We start from the raw sequence: 16,053 nt of genomic DNA, 5'->3' as shown, positions 1-16,053 counted from the left end.
TATTTGGTAAAAAAATGCTGATAAACTCTTTTTATGTTAAAATAACTTAAATAGCCTTAGAACTGTTTACACTTATAAGATTGTAATTTCTTCAAAATCTTAGAATCCAGATCGATTTAAATACAAAATACTCTATTTGTCATTTTATTATAAATACAACTATGCTTAGATAAGATAATTTTTTATAATAAATATAATTTATTTATTATAAGCATATAATCATAAGTTATAATAATTAATAAATTGACAATAGTTTCTCAGTAAAAAATAAACCTAAATAGGACAAATTATTTGAAGAGAAACAAACATTGTCTCCATCACCACAACACTTAGAAAGCAATACACCAAAAAATTGATATGTCCTCATTTTTACATACAGTTCAAAGATTAATACACACACATAGATATAAATATGCAAAGGAATAGAGAATTTGCCTATCTTAAATAATCAATGAGAATTGCAGACTTGAAGGGGGAGGAGGGGGGGGGGGTAGGTTGAATACTTGAGGTAGTGAGTATCAATGTAAGAGTTTTGTTCTAAAAATAAATATTATAAGGATAAAATAGTAAAAATCTTGGTCAAACTTAAAGTGCTTATAAGCTAAAAATTCATAAGCTGGGGGTGACCAGCTTATGGCTTTTGGCTTATTTTTGACTTATAAGCACTTGGCTTATAAGCAATTTTAACTTTACCAAACGTATAGATAAGCCGAAAAGTGCTTATAAGCTAGTTTGACTGGCTTATAAGCTTAGCCAAACACCCTCTAGATCAATAAATGTAAGATATGAAGAAAAGGTTAAAAGACAGTTTAACACATGACAAAGTTAATCAAGTATTGATTGTAAATAAGCAAATTTAATTCTTTTCCTAATAGAAAAAAATAAAAACGTGATACTTGATTGCAGTGAAGTGATTGCAATTGCAAAAAAATTCAATAATCTCGAGCATATCATTTTGTGGTTGCCTTTATTATTATCGAAGCTCTAGCATAAAAAATGTATATAATTCCAAATTCTTTTAGAAAATAGGTGCAAACATCATGTAAGAGCTATGTTAGGGAGTAAGAATAAAAATGAGATTTTTTTTTTCTAATATCGAAAGTTACTCAATTTTGAATATTATGTAATAAATTAAACTCTTATTCCAATGAAAAAATAAAAGAGGTGATATTGGATTATATTAAAGTTATTGAAATTTTACAGTTTCTTATGTGTCCAAGTAGAGCAAAGTTTGAAATTATTGACAATGACTCCTTTCGTAAATTTTCTAATTGTGAATGATATATACCGCTTGTTTAAAATGTTTTAAATTACTTTATTTAGAGAAAAAAGTAAGAAACATTTTTTATTCTTAAAAGTTGGCCTTTTTCCTATTGTATGAACGCCGACCAAAGCTACTTACGTGGATGGATGCGGAAGCAAAGCACGCCGACTACTAAAATCGACGGCGGAGATTCGATTCACACTGTCAAAAAGCAGCCGTCGTCAAGGTTCGCAGATCATTCCACGTCATCACAAAAGCTGATGCTAAGTTTCCATTTGGTCAAATTTGTGGCCCTACCACGCACATCTCCTGGAAACATGGTAGTAGGACCCACTTGCTCACCAATGAGAGAGAGGGGAGGGGCTGAAGACTAATCTTTTTTTCCAAAAAATTACATACTTATAATATTTGTCAAATATAGGTTAAAATATAACCCAAAAATATCAAAATTATAAAATTATAAGCATCAACCGAAAATTAAAATAAATGGGTTCCATTTTTTTTGTTTCGGTATGTATTGTGTCCGCTACTAGTAATGAGTGTCCGCATTTTTTTTCGAGTAACTAATTTTCCTTATTACGTCAAATACGTAGGTACTTATTATCTTTCAAATACCTTTTTTTTCAAGTGAAACTATATTTAAGCAAAATCAACATTCATGAACCTTTTTTTTTATTATTATGAAATAATAAGAAATAGAAAATCTGAATAAAAATACCCCCAAAATCCGAGAAAATTCTAACATAATATGATGGAGTTCGAATTTTTCACATAAGAAATTCTAGCATAATGTGTTAGAATTTCATAATGTACTGTAGTTCCAACATAATATTCTCGAAGTTTATAGGCAAGAGCTCCATAATCTCGTATATTATGCTAGAATTTTCCGTGTTTCAGATAGGGTCTTTTTGTCCAAATTTTATTTTGCATAAAATAGTGACGATTTTTTAACGATTTTACAAATATTAACTATTTTTTACTTACCAGTTCGGCCAGCCCATACTATATTCACTTTAAAAATTCAACTTTAAAGAATTTTTTCTATTTGAAACACTCAACTCAGATATCATCTGGATTTCAAATGACGTAAGTTACTAGTTTGATACTCCGTATGTTTAAGTGAGTTTTTCAATCCTTAACTTTTACTCAAATTTTTAACTTTTAGGCTTTTCACCTTCTTTTTTTTGAAGAGAAATTTATATTCAAACAAAATCAACATTCATAAACTTTCTTACGTAACTTCAGCTTTAAAAAAAATTTCCTATTTGAAAATTCAACTCAAATGTTGTAAAAAGCGCATACTAAATAGGCTTTTGGACAATATTTTGTTGAGATGAAAACAAAATGAAGCTGAAGTTAACAAAAATATTAGATAGAAGAAGATGTATTTAGTGATAAATTTCAATTAAAAAAAGTTCAAATATTTGTGAGTGAAACATTAATTTTACTTGAAACACCCTTTAAATAAGTTTACTGGAATTTAATATTTACAGATACTTTTTTTTGAGCGAAAAACAGGAACTTTATATTATAGCTAAATAGGGTTCAAAGCATTACAGCCATAGATAGTGTCACCTGGGACAAATTTGTTACCATAGCTTACTAAACTATTACAAGCATCATGACTTAAGTTTTTAACAAAAACTACTTCTTCCATTTGGTCCCTTCTCAAGACTGTTTCCACAAAAAGAGGTGGTTGAACAAAAAGCTTTCTCTTAGTTGCTGTAGATTCATTTTGTTTTGCCATCATATGTGCTACTTCATTCCCCTGCTTGAAATTGTGCCTCAGGATCACGTCCTTCTTCTGGAGCATTAACAACCTGCATGCAGTTATAATGTCGTTAAAGATGTAATTTCCTTCATATATGCATTGTATTGCCTGTATGCAGTCTGTTTCTATTTCAAGAGGAAATAGATTCCATTCTTGAGCAGTGAGAGAAACATAGTTTGGGCTCTTCTTCTTCCTTCGTTTTGCTGAGAGAAACCTTAGGAAAAAATGGATGTGAAGAAGCCATCGTTTTCTTTTCTTCATCATCCCCCCTCAAGCTGGTGGGTAGAGACAAAACCCCCAGCTTGCGCATGATATTGGTGTGAGAAATACCGGATAAAGGTTTGGTAAACAGATCTGCGACTTGGTCCTTGGAAGGAACAAAAGAAAGAGATATCAAACCAGCAAGAAATTGCTGTCTGACAAAATGACAATCCAACTCCACATGTTTGGTCCGTTCATGGAAAACGGGATTACGAGCGATATGAATGGCCGCCTGACTGTCAGAGTGCAAAGGTACCGGCAAGGTTGGAGGAGCAGACAAATCAGCGAGAAGACGAACAAGCCAAGTGATTTCAGCAGTCACACGACGCATGGAGCGATACTCAGATTCAGCGGATGACAAGGAAATGGAAATCTGCTTCTTCGATTTCCATGAAATGGGAGCACCACCAAGGGTAATGAAGAATCCACTGATGGATCAACGAGAATCCTTACAGGCAGCCCAGTCAGCGTCGCAAAAAACGATAAGATCAAAGGAGGGAGCAGAGGAGAGGAGAATACCTTGACCTGGGTCTGATCTAAGGTATCGAAGAACCCTGAGTCCAGCAGAAAAATGAGAAAGAGAGGGTCTTTGCATAAATTGACTAAGACAAAGAACAGCAAAGCAGATATCTGGGCGAGTGTTGGTAAGATAATTAAGTTTACCAACCAAACGCCGATAAATAGTGGGATCCTCCATGGGTGGTTCTGAGTCAGCGTGCAATTTGCAAGATGGATCAAGAAGAGATGAAACAGGAGCCCCTTTGCAATCAAACTCAGCCAATAGTTCCAAGGTAAATTTCCTTTGACTCACTATATATCCTTGTTGTTCTTTGAGTATTTCCATCCCCAAGAAATAATGAATAGTCCTTAAGTTCTTAACTTTCAATTCAGAATCCAAGAACTTAGTAATATGCTATATTTCTAAATCATCATTTCCTGTGATAAGAGTGTCATCAACGTATACTGCAATGATGGAAACATGCTGATTTGTGTGCTTATAGAATAGAGAATAGTCATTCAAAGAACTAGAATATCATTTGTAGCTAAGAGCCCCTGCCAAACGAGCATACCATTGCCTGGATGCTTGTTTTAATCCATAGAGTGATTTCTTCAGTAGGCACACCTGATTAGGGTGAGAGGGAGTGAGACCAGCTAGAAATTTCATGTACACCTCTTCCTGTAGGTCTCCATGCAGAAATGCATTGTTAACATCTAATTGGGAGACCTCCCAACCCTTCTTTATAGCTACAGTCAGTAAACACCTGATGGTGGTCATTTTGACCACTGGACTGAAAGTCTCAAAATAATCAACACCTTCTCTTTGAATATCCCCCCTGACCACCAACCTTGCTTTCAACCTTTCAAGGGATCCATCTGACTTGTGTTTGACCTTGTATACCCATTTGCAAGGCAATGCCTTCTTCCCTGGGGGTAAGGGCACTACATCCCAGGTGTGATTCAGTTGAAGAGCTTGGATTTCAGCTTCCATAGCTCTTCTCCATCCAAGATCCTTAGAAGCCTGAGTATAACTGGTAGGTTCAGAAACTGAGGAAATAGATTTGAAAATAGCCTGATTGTTAGGAGAAATATCTCCAAAAGAAAACACAGGAGGTTGAGAAACATGATGAAAACATGATGAGGTAAGATCAGAGAAAACAATGTTGTTACACACATAATCATCAAGGTAGGTAGGTTTCTGGGAAATTCTCTCAGATTTTCTAAGAGGGGGTGGTGGAGTGGGTATGGTAGGCTGTGGAGTATGACAAGAAGTAGGAGATATAGGAGAATGTGGAAGACTGGGTGCAGAAATAGGAGTAACAGAAGCATGGGTAGAAGTAGATGGGCTGTTATCAGAAGTCTGAGATGGGAAATAGTCAGATGAGTGTGGCTGATGATCAGCAGGTAAGCTGGGAGATGGAAAATTCTGGGAGGTAGTTTCAGTAGTGGCAGGATAATTAGGGAAGAAAGGATAAGAGGGAAACAATGAGGGTGAAGTCATAGGAGCAGAAGCAAATGGGAATATCATTTCATGGAATTTAACATCTCTTGAGGTAATAACTTTCTTGGAATGCAAATCTAGCAATTTGTATCCTTTTTGTTGTTGTGCATATCAGAAACACACAAGCTTGGGCCCTGGGATCAAATTTGCTTCTGTGTTGTGAGAGAGTAGATGCATAGCATAGGCAACCGAAGGATTTGAGTTGTTCATATTGTGGTGTCCTCTTAAACAAAATCTCATAGGGAGTTTTTCCATTTAGAACTCTAGAAGGAAACCTATTGATTAGATGTGTAGCAGTCAAAACACATTCTCCCCAATATTGAAGAGGAACTTGTGAATGGAAATACAAACTCCTAGCCACTTCGAAAAGATGCCTATGCTTTCTTTCAACAACTCCATTCTGCTGGGGTGTTGCCACACATGAAGTCTCATGTAGGATACCCTGAGACTGAAAGAAATTAGATTGAAAGAATCCCTTACCCAATTCCATTGCATTATCAGATCTGATTCTTTTTACTTTCTTTCCAAACCGTCTCTCTACCATAATTAAGAAAGACTGTAAAACAGTGAAAGCATTGCTTTTGGAACTTAAAAGAAAAGTCCAAGTTCCCCTATTGAAATCATCAACCACTGTTAAAAAATATTTGTATCCATTGTAAGTGGTGTTTTTGAATGGTCCCCATACATCAAAATGAATAAGATCAAAAATCCATGAGTTCTAATTTGACTTAAGGGAAAAGGTAATCTACTTTGTCTAGCCTTTGGACAGATATCACACACACAATTAAAATTGGAAGGAAAATGGATGAACTGAAGATTTTTCACTACTGAGAATGGTAGATGTCCCAATCTAACATGCCATTGCAGTACATTAGAGTTCTCTGTATAGGAATTAGAAACAGAACAGGAAACCTTGCTAGGAACAAGACTGGAATTACTTCCTTTTGGAATTAAAACATTGCTACTTGAACTGGAATCATAAACTATCTTAGTTGGACTAGGATCCAGCAGGTACAATCCTCCTCTTAATTCACCAAAAGCTTGTCCCCTCCTCATTAAAGGGACCTGCATGATGCACCCACTAGAAGTTAGATTGAGTGAACAGTGAAACTGGACACAGAACTTATGGACTGATAGCAAATTATATTTGAAAGAAGGGACATAAAGGACCCTTTCAAGAATCATATCAGATTGAATAGAAACTCTACCTATGTGTGTGACATACAATTGAAATGAATTAGGAAGGCTAATGTCTATAGGAACATAAAGTGGATTTAAAGATAAAAAACAACTCGAATCAAAACACATGTGTTCAGAAGCCCCTGAATCAATGATCCATGTTTTTGTGTTAAAAGCTGCCAAACAAGTTCCAGAGTATTTAAGAATGGTACCAGCTACTGCATTTGCATTAATTGCAGTTCCTGGAGCTGTGGTATTTCCAAATTGTGCCTGCTTGATAAGGTTCATTAACTCAGAGACCTGTTCCTTATTGAAAAACTGAGTTTGAAGCGTTGATTCATTGCTTTGAGTGCTCCCATTTTCATTATCTTGTCCTTCAATTGTAGCATTAGCCTTCACTTGTGCTGATTTAGTGAATTGAAAGTCATCTGGAAATCCATTCAGCCTATAACATTCTGCCCTGACATGCCCAGTCTTCATGCAATGTGTGCAGCTCACATTAGGGTTAAACCTTGATTTTCTTCCCTTAGATTTCTGCTGTGTGCCATTAACCTTTTGTGAGCTGGTCCATGTCCTTTGTTGTGATTGATTGTTGTTTCTTTGTGGTAATTTCCCTTGTACTCCTGCCATGAATGAGGTAGCATCACCATTAAATTGTGGTCTTGCATATATCTCTCTCTGATTCTCATCTTGAAGAAGAAGAGAATAAGCAAAATCTATTCCAGGCAATGGGTTCATCATTAGGATATTTCCTCTTGCTTGGGAGTAGGAATCATTGAGTCCCATTAGAAATTGAATAGTCCTTTGGTCCTCTAAGAACTTAGTGACCTTTTTCCTTCCATCACAAACACAGTCACAAGTACATACCAAATGAGAATTGAGAGAGTCAAGTTCATCCCATAGTTTCTTTAGTGCGGTAAAATATCCTGCAATGCTGTTGTTACCTTGAACTAACATGGATATTTCTTTCTGCAACTGGTACAGTTTGGCTCCATTAGTTTGGCCAAATCTGTACTAAAGGCTGTTCCACAGATCCCTTGCTGAATTGGAATAGATGACACTGTCAACTATCTCTTTGGATAAGGAGTTCAGGAGCCAAGAAGTCACCATGAAGTTGCATCTACTCCATTGTGGGTGATCTTGAGCATCAGATTTTGGCTCGACAGAGGCTCCATTTATGAAACATATCTTGTTCTTTGCTGAAAAGGCTATGAGGATTGATCTTCTCCATCCTGCAAAACCTCTACCATCAAAAGGCGTGGTCACCAGACTCAAACCAAGTGCATCAGAAGAGTGGAGGAAATAAGGATGATTCACATCTTGTGGAGTGACTTGACTGGTTGAACCAGAGTTGATAGGAGCAGAAGATGTAGGAGGAATTTCCTCTCCTGCCATTGATGAACTCTAAAAATCTGAGAGAGAGAATATTTGGATCGAGCTATTGCTGCTCTGATACCATGAAGGGAAAACAGAAGAAATGTGGAAAATTTTCTCTATCTTGTATTCACAAAAATGTAATCCTATATATACAGATTTATCCTGCTGTGTAATGACAAAAATGAAGAAGATTCCTATACACTTGTACTAATTCTATTTGTCTACAATGTAACAGAAAAACAATAAATTATTCCTTTCAATGTGCTCATGTGAGTCCCACGTGAGAGCTTATTCTAGAAACAATATTTACACTTCAGCTATAAAATAAAGGATCAGATGGTGGAGAATGAAGCATCATAACCATGCATGATCCTTCCACGTGTAGGGCTCAGATTTAATTGATTAAAAAAGAAGTATCTAGACATCCCAACATAGAAGAGTCCGAAACTTAGGTTTTTGTCTGAGAGAAACATAGTTTGGGCTCTTCTTCTTCCTTCGTTTTGCTGAGAGAAACCTTAGGAAAAAATGGCTGTGAAGAAGCCATCATTTTCTTTTCTTCATCATTTTTCTCCTCTTAATGATGAGAAAAAGGAAAAGGAAACAATAAGTATTTAACTTTTATATCAAACTTGATAATTTTCTTTTAATCTAATGAATACAGTAAAAAAAAAAAATCACCATCTAGCTAGAAATACTTTAGGAAAGAAGAAGAAAAAGCAACAGAAAATAAATTAAAAGTGGTATTCCCTCGGTCTCAGTTTATGTTATGCACTTTTCATTTTAAACCCACACAAATTACAGGGATTAGTTTTAAGTCACATTTCAAAAGAAATTTTTTTCGTTTTCGTGCCCAATCAAAATGCATGTAGGAATAGTCAATCTTAGCTGGCGTTTGAATATAGTTTTTGTTGAAATTTGAAAAAAGAATTTTTGGAGTTGCGTTAAAAATTAATTTTTGAAAGTTGAAGTTGTATTTGGATATGCATTTTGTTTGAAAAAAAGTTAAAGTTTTGTAAGGGAAAGAAAAAATTTCACCAAAAGACATGAGTTTTCCCAAAATAAATTTGGAATTTATTTTCAAAACTCAAGTTTGACCATAAATTTTGCTCACATTTTGGCAAAATCCCAAACCCCAAAATCACCCCAATTGCTGATTTTGGGCCAAAATCCCAAAACTTGGGAATTATATACATGTTTTTCAAAAATAAAGTTGAGAAATATGTTTTGAAAACGTATGTCCAAACACATTTTAATCTTCAAACCAAACTTTACCCAAATTAGATTTTTCAAAATAAATTCGGGATCTATAGCAAATGCTAACAAAGAGTGGGGTAGTGTTAGGAAAAGGATAAATAAGAAAAAGACCCAACAGTTTTAAAGCGCTATCAAAAATCTGGCAGAAATCGCAGTCTTCGTCATCTTCCATATTGTATTTACTATTTTCATGGTTGTGGAATGTGGATGTTTTGAAAATAAGAAACTCTATTCCTCTATCTTCCTCCAGCCATTATTTCATCTCAAGTAATGCCCCTTTTACTAATGAATTTTTCATTAGTCTGATATGATCGACACCACATAGTCTAAAATTATTGTAGAAAGTATATACAAACTAATTTGATAGTTTATTTGTATTTAAATCTTTTGCTTATAATCTATATATGTGACTTCATATATAATAGGAAATGTTAGAGTCAAACTTAATAACCGTTAAAGCAAGGGTCAACTAACAGCGCGGGCTTTTTATGGATGAACAAAAGGCAAATATATAATGATGCAATTAGTTTTGGACAAATATAGTAACTGATCAAGTAAAGAAGAAGAAGAAGAAGACGATTTGAACAGTTGGAGTAGTAAATGTCCGAAGTAGATAGCTTTAGGAGCACGCATTGTAATTGTTGTCACGTACTAGTACCTCCTCTCCTTTATTTTATTTTATTTTCCTTGTAAAAGGTTTGGATTTCTTCTTAGGGCTTTGCATCACCTCTTTTAACCTTTTATCATTCAAGCTTTTCTTGTTCTCTATATTCTTTTTCTTCATTTCAAATTCTTTATCTACCCTCTAATTATATGCTTTATCTGGTTTTTCCTTATAATCAAGTTAGATTTTGCAATTTGTATTTTACTAATTAATTTTAAAAGTACTTTATCAATATAAGAACAATAATTTATGCTCGATCAAAATTCCAAAAGTACTTATAGGGAAGAGTTATAGTTTTTTAGCTTATGGAAAAAACTTGATCAAACACCTCAACAATCTAAAAGAAGCAGTTTTTCTATAACAACATTAAGCACTTTTAGCTTTCAGAAGCTTCTCCAAATAGGCTACTATAAAACAATTTTAGGCTTTAGGTTAGGATTAATTAACCAAAAAGCTAGGGATACTTCTAATTGCGTTTTGGCATTGAGTGGAAAATGTTATGGTAAATGCAAACCCTAAGTCACTTAATATTATTTGCTGCTGCTAACTCTCTAATAATAGGTACTCGTGACATACAAAGAAAACTGATAATTTGTTCCCACCCTCGGGAGTCGTGATGGCGCCTACTAATACGAGTGAGGCAAGCCAATTAACTGCACAATTTACCTTTTTACCCATTTTATATTCACTAACAATTTCGAAATAATAACATTTAAACAGCGGAATTTAACATAAGCGGAAGAAGGAAACAATAAGTTATCTGAACATGAATATCTAATACAAATGTTTGAGTCTCGACTACCCAGAATTGGTGTACAGTTTCACAGACGGTCTAAGAATACTACAAATAAAGGGTATGAAAGAAATAAATACAACACTGTCTCTAGAAATGCATGAAAGAAACATGAATAGTAGATAGAAGGAGACGCCAAGGCCTGCAGACGCCTGCAGGATACCTCGGATCGCCTGATGATCAAGAATCAGCAATCTCACTGCGGTCCGAAGTCCACAACGCTGGAGTCTGCACAAAAGAGTGCAGAGTGTAGTATCAGCACAACCGACCCCATGTGCTGGTAAGTGCCTAGCCTAACCTCGGCGAAGTAGTGACGAGGCTAGGACCGGACTACCAAATAAACCTGTGCAGTTTAAATATATATAGTGGAAAAGAAATACGGAAAAAACAAGTAAAAATGGGAGGGGGAGACATGCTTCGGAGAAAAACAGGTAAAAACAGAATATCAATAGAATATAAAGGAATCAAAATCCAACCACTAACATGAATAAAGAAAAACAAAGGCAGATTTCACTTTCTTTTCACATCTTGTTGCAGGCGTGCAACCCGATCCCATTTCTCATATCTTGTGGCAGGCGTGCCACCCGCTCCCATTTCATGTATATCATGGTAGGCGTGCCACCCGCTCCCATTTCATGTATCTTGTGGTAGGCGTGCCACCCGCTCCCATTTCATTATATCTTGTGGTAGGCGTACCACCCGCTCCCATTTTATTATATCTTGTGGTAGGTGTACCACCCGCTCCCATTTCATTATATCTTGTGGTAGGCGTACCACCCGCTCCCAGTTACAACCAACAACAATCACAAGGAATCCCGGCAAGGGAACAAGAACAACATAATAACTTCCCGGCAAGGGAACATTAATATTTCAACAACATTCCGGTAAGGGAACAATGATATCTCAACAATATCCCGACAAGGGAACAATAATATCAAACAAACATCCCGGCAAGGGAATAGTGATGATAATAACATGTGAGGCATAATAAACCACAACGGAGTCATAACAAATTATAACACAAGACTCACGGGACACCAACGTATAGATACTCGTCACCATGCCTATACGTCTTACCCCACAATTAACACGTAGCAAATAGACACAACTCCTAATCCCTCAAGCTAAGGTTAGACCAAACACTTACCTCGATGCCACGAACACAATTCACGTTTCAATTAAAGCTTTACCCCTTGATTCCACCACCAATTCGCCCGTATCTAGTCACAAGTTACTTAATTACATCAATAAACGCTAAATGAATCAACCCCATTGCATGAAAATGAGTTTTCCAAAGTTTTACCCAAAAAGTCAAAAATCTCCCCCGGGCCCAAATGGTCAAAGACCGAGGTTCGAACCAAAACCCGATTACCCATTCCACCATGAACCCAAATATATAATTTGTTTTGAAATCGAACCTCAAATCGAGGTACAAATCCTCAATTTTTGAAAAACCTAGGTTCTACCCAAAACACCCAATTTCCCCCATGAAAATCATTGATTTTAGGTTGAAATCATGTTAAAAGATGTTAAGAATTGAAGAAAGTTAGTTAAAAACGACTTACAATTGATTTGGAGAAGAAGAAATTCTTGAAAAATCGCCTAAGTGTGTTTATGTTTGAGAAAATATGGAAAATGGGTTTTAAAATCGTCTAAGCATAAAAGTTGCAGGTCTCTGATATGGGAAATTGCGAACCCTTCATAAATGCTGGACCTTCGCATTTGCGACTTCATAAACGCTGGGCATCGCATTTGCGATTAATGTCCTCGCATTTGCGAGAAGGGGCTGGCCTGGGCTTCCTTCGCAATTGCGAAAAGCCACTCGCATTTGCGAGCCAGGCTTCGCAAATGCGAAGCCTGCAGGCCTGCTATGCTCAGCTGAAATTCTACAATTTTCTAAGTTCAAAATGCACCCCGTGGCCTATCCAAAACTCACCCGAGCTCTCGGGGCTCCAAACAAAATATACACAACAAAAATATCCTACGGACTTATTCGTGCACTCAAATCACCAAAATAACATCATGAACATCGAATTAAACCTCAAGATCAATGAAATTTCTCAAAACTTCTTAAACATCAAATTTACATTTAAGGTCCGAATCACGTCAAATGGATTACGTTTCTTACCAAACTTCACAGAATTGTCTTAAATCACATATAAGACCTGTACTGGGCGCCGGAACCAAAATACGGGCCCGATACCAACATGTTCTAATTGAAATTCATTTCCAAATCCTTTAAACAATTTCAGAAAATAATTTTCTTTAAAAATTCATTTCTCGGGCTTGGGACCTCGTAATTCGATTTCGGGCATACGCTCAAGTCCCATATTTTCCTACGGATCCTCTGGGACCGTCAAATCACGAGTCCGGGTCCGTTTACCCAAAACATTGACCGAAGTCAAATTAATTTATTTTATAGTCAAAATTTATCATTTTTCAAAGAATTTCACATATAGGCTTTCCGGCTACGCGCCCGGACTGCGCACGTAAATCGAGGTGATACTAAAAGTGGTTTTTCAGGCCTCAAAATGTAGAATTCAATTTAAAAAACAAGTGATGACCTTTTGGGTCATCACATCCTCCACCTCTAAAACAGCCGTTCGCCCTCGAACGGATAGAAGAAGGAAGTACCTGAGTTGGGGAAAAGATGGGGATAACGGCTCCGCATATCGGACTCGGACTCCTAGGTCGATGCCTCAGCAGGCTGACCTCTCTATTGAACACGAACAGAAGGAAAACTCTTCGATCTCAACTGACGAACCTGCCGGTCTAGAATTGCTACCGGCTCCTCCTTATAGGACAAGTCCTTGTCCAACTGGACGGTGCTGAAATCTAACACGTGGGATGGATCACCGTGATACTTCCGAAGCATGGACACATGAAACACTGGATGCACGGCTGATAAGCTCGGTGGAAACGCAAGTCTATAAGCCATCTCTCCCACTCGATCAAGAACCTCAAACGGGCCAATGAACCTAGGGCTAAGCTTGCCCTTCTTCCCAAATTTCATCACGCCCTTCATAGGCGACACTCGAAGCAATACCCGCTCACCGACCATGAATGCTAAATCACGAACCTTGCGGTCAGCATAACTCTTTTTCCTGGACTGAGCTGTACGAAGCCTATCCTGAATAATCCTGACCTTGTCCAAGGCATCCTGAACCAGATCCGTACCCAACAACCGAGCCTCTCCCGGCTCAAACCATCCAACCGGAGACCGACACCGCCTACCATATAAAGCCTCATAAGGAGCCATCTGAATACTCGACTAGTAGCTGTTGTTGTAGGCAAACTCTGCTAAAGGCAAAAACTGATCCCACGAGCCTCCAAAGTCAATGAAGCAAGCTCGGAGCATATCCTCCAAAATCTGAATGGTCCACTCGGACTGCCCGTCCGTCTGAGGATGAAATGATGTGCTCAACTCAACCCGTGTGCCCAACTTTCGCTGAACTGCTTTCCAGAAATGTGAGGTAAACTGCGTGCCTTGATCCGAAATGATAGACACGGGCACACCATGAAGACGAACAATATCCCGGATATAGATCTCAGCTAACCTCTCGGAAGAATAGGAGAATGCCACAGGAATGAAATGCGCTGACTTGGTCAACCTATCAACAATGACCCACACTGCATCGAACTTCTTCTAAGTCTATGGAAGTCCAGTAACGAAGTCCATAGTGATCCGCTCCCACTTCCACTTGGGAAGCTCAATCCTCTGAAATGAACCACCGGGCCTTTGATGCTCGTACTTAACCTGTTGAAAGTTCAAACATCGAGCCACATATGCAACGATATCCTTCTTCATTCTTCTCCACCAATAATGCTGCCGCAAATCCTGATACATCTTAGCTGCGCCAGGATGAATAGAGTACCGAGAGCTATACGCCTCCTCTAAAATCAACTCTCGAAAACCATCCACATTAGGCACACAAACTCGACCCTGCAATCTAAAAACTCCATCATCACCTTAGGTAACCTGCTTGGCACCTTCGTGCTGCACCGTGTCTCTAAGGACACACAAATGGGGATCATTATACTGCCGATCTTGGATACGCTCCAATAACGAATAACGAGCGACTGTGCAAGCTAACACACGGCTGGGCTCAGAAACATCCAACCTCACAAACTGATTGGCCAAAGCCTGAACATCCAAAGCAAGCGGCCTCTCACCGACCGGAATATAAGCTAGATTGCCCATACTGGCTGACTTCCTACTCAGGGCATCTGCCACCACATTGGCCTTTCCCGGATGATATAAGATGGTGATATCATAGTCTTTTAACAGCTCCAACCACCTCCTCTGCCTCAAATTTAACTCCTTTTGCTTGAACAAGTACTGCAGACTCTTGTGATCCGTGAACACCTCACATGCCACGCCATACAGATAAGGGCTCCAAATCTTCAACGCGTGGACAATGGCTACTAACTCCAAATCATGAACCGGATAGTTCTTCTCATGAATCTTCAACTGCCGCAAAGCATAGGCAATGACCTTGCCATCCTGCATCAATATCGCGCCAAGTCCAATACGAGATGCATCATAATAAACGGTATATGGCCCTGAACTCGTGGGCAAAACCAACACCGTTGCAGTAGTCAAAGCTGTCTTGAGCTTCTGAAAGCTCGCCTCACACTCATCCGACCATCTGAACTGGGCACCCTTCTGGGTCAACCTGGTCATCGGGGTTGCGATATATGAAAACCCCTCTACGAACCGACGGATACTAGCCTGCCAAACCCAAGAAAATCCGGATCTCTGTAGCTGATGCTGGTCTAGGCCAGTTCTTGACTACCTCAATCTTCTTCGGATCAACCTGAATACCCTCTGCTGACACAACATGACCTAGGAATGCAACCGAACTCAACTAGAACTCACACTTCAAAAACTTAGCATGCAACTGACTATCCCTCAAAGTCTGAAGAACCACTCTAAGAGGCTGCTCGTGCTCCTCCCGGCTGCGGGAATATATCAAAATATCATCAATGAAGACTATCACGAATGAATCCAAGTAAGGTTTGAACACTCGGTTCATCAAGTCCATAAAAGCTGCTGGGGCATTTGTCAACCCGAATGACATCATCAAGAACTCATAATGCGCATACCGAGTGCGGAAAGCTGTCTTAGGGACATCGGATGCCCTAATCCTCAATTGATGGTAGCCAGATCTCAAGTCAATCTTTGAAAATACCTTGGCACCCTGAAGCTGATCGAACAAATCATCAATCCTCGGTAGCGGATACTTATTCTTAATTGTAACCTTGTTCAATTGCCGGTAATCTATACACATTTGCATCGACCCATCCTTCTTCTTCACGAACAACACCGGCGCACCCCAAGGCGACACACTGGGTCTGATGAAACCATTTTCAAGCAAGTCTTGCAACTGCTCCTTTAACTCTTTCAACTCAGGCGGGGTCATACGATAGGGAAGAATAGAAATGGGCTGAGTGCCCGGAGCCAAATCAATGCAAAAGTCAATATCCTTGT

General features: G+C 38.1%; 2 protein-coding genes across 2 annotated transcripts; both read right to left on the bottom strand.

Annotated features, from left to right (window-relative positions):
• Positions 1 to 3,024: 3,024 nt before the first annotated feature.
• Positions 3,025 to 4,140, bottom strand: LOC109240315. Its single transcript, XM_019406938.1, has 4 exons — positions 3,960 to 4,140; positions 3,778 to 3,850; positions 3,250 to 3,724; positions 3,025 to 3,084 (listed from the first exon to the last, which is right to left on the bottom strand). Exons 1-4 carry the CDS (start codon positions 4,138 to 4,140, stop codon positions 3,025 to 3,027), a joined length of 789 nt encoding a protein of 262 aa, XP_019262483.1.
• Positions 4,141 to 5,332: 1,192 nt separating this feature from the next.
• LOC109240314 lies at positions 5,333 to 7,431 on the bottom strand. Its single transcript, XM_019406936.1, has 3 exons — positions 6,466 to 7,431; positions 6,166 to 6,360; positions 5,333 to 5,851 (listed from the first exon to the last, which is right to left on the bottom strand). The coding sequence occupies exons 1-3, from the start codon at positions 7,429 to 7,431 to the stop codon at positions 5,333 to 5,335; spliced, it is 1,680 nt and encodes a 559-aa protein (XP_019262481.1).
• Positions 7,432 to 16,053: the final 8,622 nt, after the last annotated feature.

This window comes from Nicotiana attenuata, unplaced genomic scaffold (genome assembly GCF_001879085.1).
Source record: "Nicotiana attenuata strain UT unplaced genomic scaffold, NIATTr2, whole genome shotgun sequence".
Lineage (NCBI taxonomy): Eukaryota > Viridiplantae > Streptophyta > Magnoliopsida > Solanales > Solanaceae > Nicotiana > Nicotiana attenuata.
The sequence above is the reverse complement of the archived record's forward strand: the minus strand, read 5'-3'. Positions and strand labels throughout refer to the sequence as shown.

Excerpts from the sequence above, each read along its gene's own strand:
- LOC109240315 (XM_019406938.1), bottom strand. The coding sequence starts at position 4,140 with ATGGAAATACTCAAAGAACAACAAGGATATATAGTGAGTCAAAGGAAA. Across the intron at positions 3,851-3,959 it reads TATTTATCGGCGTTTGGTTG|GGTTCTTCGATACCTTAGAT; the intron begins GTAAACTTAATT and ends TGCTGGACTCAG. Across the intron at positions 3,085-3,249 it reads CACATCCATTTTTTCCTAAG|GTTGTTAATGCTCCAGAAGA; the intron begins GTTTCTCTCAGC and ends AACTGCATGCAG.
- LOC109240314 (XM_019406936.1), bottom strand. The coding sequence starts at position 7,431 with ATGTTAGTTCAAGGTAACAACAGCATTGCAGGATATTTTACCGCACTA. Across the intron at positions 6,361-6,465 it reads CTGATATGATTCTTGAAAGG|GTCCCTTTAATGAGGAGGGG; the intron begins GTCCTTTATGTC and ends TGCATCATGCAG. Across the intron at positions 5,852-6,165 it reads CCTATACAGAGAACTCTAAT|TCTTTCTTAATTATGGTAGA; the intron begins GTACTGCAATGG and ends ACTGTTTTACAG.